At 54.9% G+C, this 6,540-nt stretch overlaps 1 protein-coding gene across 1 annotated transcript in view; it reads right to left on the minus strand.

Annotated features, from left to right (window-relative positions):
* Positions 1-4,602: 4,602 nt before the first annotated feature.
* The window catches only part of ASMTL (acetylserotonin O-methyltransferase-like), a 22,982-nt gene continuing 21,044 nt past the window's right edge, over positions 4,603-6,540 (minus strand). Inside the window, exons 13-14 of the mRNA XM_006902417.1 lie at positions 5,958-6,083; positions 4,603-4,808 (exon numbers count right to left, since the gene is read on the minus strand). Coding sequence (XP_006902479.1) covers positions 4,603-4,808; positions 5,958-6,083 — 332 coding nt within the window. The remainder of the gene's footprint in view (positions 4,809-5,957; positions 6,084-6,540) is intronic.

The following is a 6,540-nucleotide window of genomic DNA, read 5'->3' on the forward strand; positions in this document are numbered from 1 at the left end:
ACACACACACACACACACACACACTGTCATAGGCTGACCAGCTACACACACACACACCAGGAATGAGTATGTCCACCTAGACACACAGGAGGCCACACGCCCAGAGAGAGTAACGTCTGAAGGACAAGCTGAGCAAGTCATAGGCTGCCCTCACGCACACCAACTGGGGTCATCTAGCTATCTACACATAGACACAGAGAGCATGTCCTAGATACACCAGAAAAACACACCTGTCGACCATCACAAAATGACAGCATGCATCCCTGTCTGTCACAACAGAGGACTGAATATGTTGCTTGCATTAACATACACACACATATGACATCCTATCTGCCCCAAGCCCGTGCTCATACATTGGCCACCTTCACACACACACACACACACACACACCCCAGGAAGGAAAACCAGAAGGACAGGCTGTCTCCAGACTCCTCAGATTTCCTGTTGCCTTACAGCATGTACAGGATTACACCATCCCTCTGGGAGCTTTTCACAAACTACCCTCAGAAAAAGCCCTGGTGCTTCAGGGATCAAGCACTCAGATACTCACCCTGTATACCCCCACCCCCCAAAAAAAATTATTTATTTGAATCCTCCAGGCCAAAAGAGAAAGTATTCTCGTGCTTTCAGCATTTACAGCCTCAGAAACTGGACGGGGTTTGGTCCTCTGTCCTGAGGGGCCGTGGAGTCCACCAGGACTCATAGTGACCCTGTGAACGACAGATCTGACCCTTGTCCTGCCCTGCCCCATCTCTCAGCATCTCTAATATGCTCGAACCCATGATGACAGTCCCTGGGCCAATTTCCCTCATTTTCCCAGCATGATGTCCTTTGCCCAGGACAGAGAATGACACCCACTCAAATTTTGACCAGCAAAACAGGATCAGAAAAAGATTTGTTCCTTGTGTTGTTGTGGGTGTCTGTGGGGGTGCCGCTGACCGTGGCTGCTGAACATGAGGGGGCCTGAGGGCTCAGGTGGCTCCAGTCCCATGACCTGCCCGTTCATGACCAGTACTGCCCTTGTGAAGGCCACCAGGACCTTGTCTTGACCTCTGGGGAGAGGCAGGTGAGGGACACAGGTAGGTGAGAGCCGGCACATTCCAGAGCCTGAAGGAGGTGGAGGCTGCACCCAGGGGTGGACAAAGGGCGTGTTCTCAGTGGTCAGCAGGTGAGGGCTGTGGCAGGTGGGAACCTGGGCATGATGGGAGGGACGGACAGACAGAGCAGGTGGGAGCACATTCCGCAGGGGACAGGAGGCAGAGACCAGGCAGAAGAGAAGGGTAAAGGGCATGTCCACGACTGGGTTGGTCAGTGACTGGTTTGTTTGCCAGGTCTCTCCATTTTGCTGATGCAGTCTTGTAGATAGGCCTAGGGAGGGCAGAGCTCCAGCCTGCAACATGTGACAAAATACCTCTTTGAATGGTTGCTTGGGAAAGACAGTGTTACATGATAAGGAATTGCAACAATGTAACAGAACAGGTACAGGTTGTTATATCTGTTTGGTTACAGTGGCAGGCCTGTCCCCACCACATAACAACAACAATAATGCAGAACTATGAATAATTCAACAGGGAACCCAAGTTATCCTGCAGACTTTATAAGGCAAATGCCCCTCCATGAGTAGTCAAAAATAAGAGTGGTGAGACTGTGAAAAGCAGGAAACTGGAGCAGACCAGACAAATGGGGACCTTCTGCCTCTGAGATAAGAGAGTTAATCACAGATAGGACAAAGCCTGCGGCTTCCCCAGAAGGCAGCTTGAATTCCCTGACAGCATTGCAAACACAGCAAAGCCTCACGGGCTGTGGGTGGCAGCAGGCAGGCAGTGCTACGGCTAGCACGAGATGGATGTTGACCTGTAGGTCTTGGGGCCCCAGGCTCCTTCCTCCCTCCTTCCCTCTCTCCTTTCCTTCTTCCCTTCCTCCCTCCATGACTCACAGCTGGGTCACCCCCTTGCTCCTTTGCACAGCGGTCTCAGGACACACCCAGGAGAACAATGGGGTAACACTGCATGGGGGGTCACTTTGAACAGGGGGTGGTGGTGTCACTGACCCCTTGAGTGACCTGGGTCACCCCTCAGGCAGCGGCTGCTCAGAAGAGCCAGGGCTGAGGCTGGTCATGGGGAGGGACTCGTGCTTGGACATAGTGACCAGTAGAGGTTGTCCCTGCTTCAAGGGCATTTCAGGGCAGGCCTGGGAAGGAGGATGGGGGGCCTGGTAGGAGAACTGATAACTGACCACTGAATGGGAGTCCAAGGAGGCAGAGGTACAGGGGCTGCCCCATACAACATTCAAATCAGAGGACCCACGTAATAAGCTGGAGAATTTGGGGACTGTCTGCTTGGACATCCTATTGGGAAAAGTGGAGGGTCAGAGACAGAGAGGAAGGCCCTCCGTGAGAAAGATAGACAGAGTGACCACAGCCATGGGCTTCAGTGTGTCAGAGAGGATCAGGACAGAACAGGACAGGGGTCAGATGAGTGGTTCAAAGGAGTCACTATGAGTCATGGCTGAGTTAATAATAGAATCAAACATTTTCTACAGGGAGAGACTGCCTGTGTTTCTCCCACGAGTGGCCAGTGGATGCAAACCACTGACCCATCAGGTCAATGTGTGAAACTCTGTACCACCCCTGCCCCTGTTGTGATGTGCTGTCAAGTCGCCTGTGACTCAGTGACCCTGTGTACAACAGCCCTAAACCCTGCTCTGTCCTGTGCCAATCGCACTGTCTCTGACACTCCCATCCCATTACCCCAGTCACTGAATCAATCCACCTTATAGAGGGCCTTCCTCTCCTGCACCGTCCCTCCACCCTCCCAAGCATGATGTCCCTCTCCAAGGACCGGTCTCTCCTCACAACATGTCCAAAGTATGTTAGACGGAGCCTCAGAATCCTGGAGTCCAATGGCTCTCTGCTTCTAAGTTAAATAAAAAACATTTCTCAAACCAAGGCCCGGTCCTCGTGGTCATTCGGCGTCTAGCCAACTCTCCGGTGGGTTTTCTGAACCTGCAGATTTTACCAGGAGGACACTGCCCAGATTTGTCCCTCAGAGTCACTCATGAATTCAAACCGCCAGCTAGCAGCATGACTCTTAAGAGCAAGTGCCCAGAGCAAGATGATCAATTCAAGAGTTTCATGGGTCAGCGTTCCTGGAGCTGACCGCTGACCACCAGGAAGCCTAGGTCTAAGTCCCTGACCACTGAGAGGCCTGGGTCTGTGTCCCTGGAGCTGACCCCTGACCCCTGACAGGCCTGGGTCTCTGTCCCTGGCTCTGACCCCTGACCACCAGGAGGTCTGGGTCTGCATTCCTGGGGCTGACCCCTGACCACAAGGCGGCCTAGGTCAGCATTCCTGGAACTGACCACTGGGAGGCCTGGGTCTCTTTCCCTGGCTCTGACCCCTTGACCACCGGGAGGTCTGGGTGTGTGTTCCTGGGGCTGACCCCTTACCACAAGGAGGCCTAAGTCTGAGTCCCTGACCACCGAGAGGCCTGGGTCTGTGTTCCTGGGGCTGACCACCCAGAGACCTGGGACTTCATTCCTGGGACTGACCTCTGACCACTGGGAGTCCTGGGTCTCTGTCCCTGGCTCTGACCCCTGACCACTGGGAGGCCTGGCTTCCCGTGGACCCCTGGACTCTTAATGTCTCTATTTGCTCACAAGTGACAGATGGACACACGCCGTCTGCTCCCACTGAAGGCTTCTGTGGGGGCTGCTTATTAAAAGGTGTGTGGTCCGAACCCAGCAGGGGCCTCTGAAGGAGAACAAGGAGTCCTTCTGACCATGTAAAGATTGACAGCCTCTGAAAGCCCATGGGAGATAGGTCTTCCCCTCGGGGACAGTGCGGTGACCTGTGGGATGCAGTCTGTCCCTTTCAGGGTGCCTCCTCTTCCACGAACTAGCCCAGCAGGAGATTTGCATCAAGCTGTCTGCAGCCCCCAGAAGCTCCCGCAATTACACACAAGTCATAATTAGGAACTGACACCATGATTACAGGTGGGTGGATCAGGGGTAGGAACATGGCCTCCCAGGCAGGAGACCCCGGTTCAAGTCCCCATCAGGGCACTTCAGCCCGTGTCACCACCTGTCGGTCAGCGGAGCTTCTGGGCTGAGAGACTAGGAAGAAAGGCCCTAGAATTCAGCCCATGGCGGCTTTGTGGATGGTGGGGGTCAGACCTGCAGCCCTGGGGATTGGGGGTGTCTGTGTTTGCATGTCGATATGTTAGTCCCCGGGACTGCGTGCCGCAGGAGATTGTATGTTGAACATCAAAGTGCAGCTGACATGCTCCCTCTTTGCTCCAGACTTGTCCCGGGGACCCCACTGTGTCCCACCTCCTACGAGGACTCCGAGGTGAAGCCCCCAGAGTGCACGCCTGGACACGTGGAAAGCCAGGCGGTTTTGCGTTTCTTTTAATCAGTTCTTGGAGGCCGGTGCAGCCCACAGCGGCTCTGGTGTGCAGAAGGCGGAGGTAATGATCTGAGATGGGGGTGCTGAGTCCCCCACAACCACCACCGCATTGGTTGGAAGAGTCTATGTGGGTGCAGCACGGCGTAAGCGTGAGGGCTCCATGCGCGCACGAAGAGGCCACGTCCCTGGGCGCGTCTTCACCGCGTGGCGAGCACCACATCGAGCGGGCACCCCGTGCGCACCACACGCACCTCGCGGAAGCCGTGCGCCAGGAGCAGACGCCGGTAGCCCTCGGCCGTGCGCGCGCAGCTGTGCGTCCACAGCGTGGACAGTGGATGCACCTGGATGCCCGGCTCGGTCCGCTCCTCATCCAGGACGGCTCCCGCCACCAGGAGCGCACAGCCTGAGGGAGAGGGGAGCGAGGGAAAGAGGGGTGTTAGAAGGCGGACCCTCCCAACCCCAGCCCGTGCACAAGTGCGCTGTGGAGAGCCGGGGCTGGGCGCGCCCAGGGCGCACGTGGGGATGTGGGGGTCAAGGGTGGCATAGCTGGGTAGATGAGAGACAGAGAGACAAACAGACATACACACCTCTACAGGACAAAAGATACAAAGAGAGAGAGAGAGACAGACAGACAGACAGAGAGAGACAGAAAGGGAGAGAGACAGAGAGAGGGAGAAGGAAACGGAGTCAGAGAGGGAGAGAGGCAGTGAGAGGGAGAGACAGCAAGGGAGAGACAGAGAGGGAGGGAGAGACAGACATATAAAGACAAAGAGAGTAAACAGAGATAGAGAAAAGCAGAGAGGGAGACATAGTGAGAGCATGGCAGATGGTGTGAACCTTCCAGAACTCCTTATTGTTATTAGATGCCATCAAGTGCCCTGCAGACTCATAGTGACTCTGTGCACAACAGCTGTGAACTGGAATGCCCCCCCTCCAATCATGAGACAATCTCACTGTCTCCGACACACCTGCTCCTTGGCCCCTATGAAGTCAGTCATCTAGTCTGCTGCACTGTGAGAAAATAAGTGTGTGTTAAAGGAGAGAGAGAGAGACAGAGAGAGAGAGGAGAGAAAGGAAGGACAAGGGAGAGAGGGAGAAAGAGAGAAGAGAGAGAAGGAGAGAGATGGAAAGAGAGAGAGGAGAGTGAGAGAAGGAGAGAGAGAGAAAAGGACAGAGAGAGAGGGAGAGAAAGAGAAAGAAAGAAAGAAAGAGAGAGAGGAGAGTGAGAGAAGGAGAGAGAGAGAAAAGGACAGAGAGAGAGGGAGAGAAAGATGGAGAGAGAGACACAGAGGAGAGAGACGTGAGAGAGAGAAGGAGGGAGAGAGAGAAAAGAGGGAGATGGAGAGAAAGAAACAGAGAGAAAGAGAGAGAGAAAGGGAGGGAGGGAAAGAGAGAAAGAAAGAGAGAGAGAGGGAGAGAAAGAAAGAAAGATTGTTAAAAACAGAGAGTCTGGTTGTGGCAGGGGGTGGAGATGTCTGTCCTGTGTCAACTGGGGTGCAGCGGACAGGACCGGTTTCGGGGAGTCCGGGAGGACCACGTGTGTCCCTCTTACCTGGCCTGCAGAGCTGGGAGACCCTGTTTAGTAATCGCTGGGCGGCTCCCTGGCCGCGTATGTCCTGCGGGATTCCCCAGAGGACGTACAGGTCCGCCTTGGGGGGCTCCTCCTGGAGAAAATCACCTGGAGCAAGAAGAGAAGGAGGCAGTGACAGAGGACACCATGGCCAGTGTCAGTGACAGGCGTCCTCCCAGCCTGGGAGTGAGATTCCGGCCGCAAAAAGAGAGAGGGGGGCCCAGGGAGAGGGGCCACCCCACAGCTCACGGGACAGGAGGGACGGAGGGGGAGGACAGAGGAGACACCAATGGGCAGGGTCCAATGGATCTGTGTCCCCTCTAAGAGATGGGATTGTCATGACTGAATGAGACCTTTGTCCCCAGGCCAAATTGAAAGGTATCCATTGCTGATGTCCAGGCTACTCCCTTTCACGTTCTAGGATGTTGCCAGGTGCTCCCACCTGTGCCCCAACTTCCAAGGTCCTTATCCAGACACCCAAATAGCATGCACGGAGAGAGGTACACAGAGACACACACAGCCCACAGACACCAGGCGCACCACACCATAAACATGCACACACTCA

This window comes from Elephantulus edwardii, unplaced genomic scaffold (genome assembly GCF_000299155.1).
Source record: "Elephantulus edwardii isolate Elephantulus edwardi_28Jun2011 unplaced genomic scaffold, EleEdw1.0 scaffold00410, whole genome shotgun sequence".
Taxonomy (NCBI): domain Eukaryota; kingdom Metazoa; phylum Chordata; class Mammalia; order Macroscelidea; family Macroscelididae; genus Elephantulus; species Elephantulus edwardii.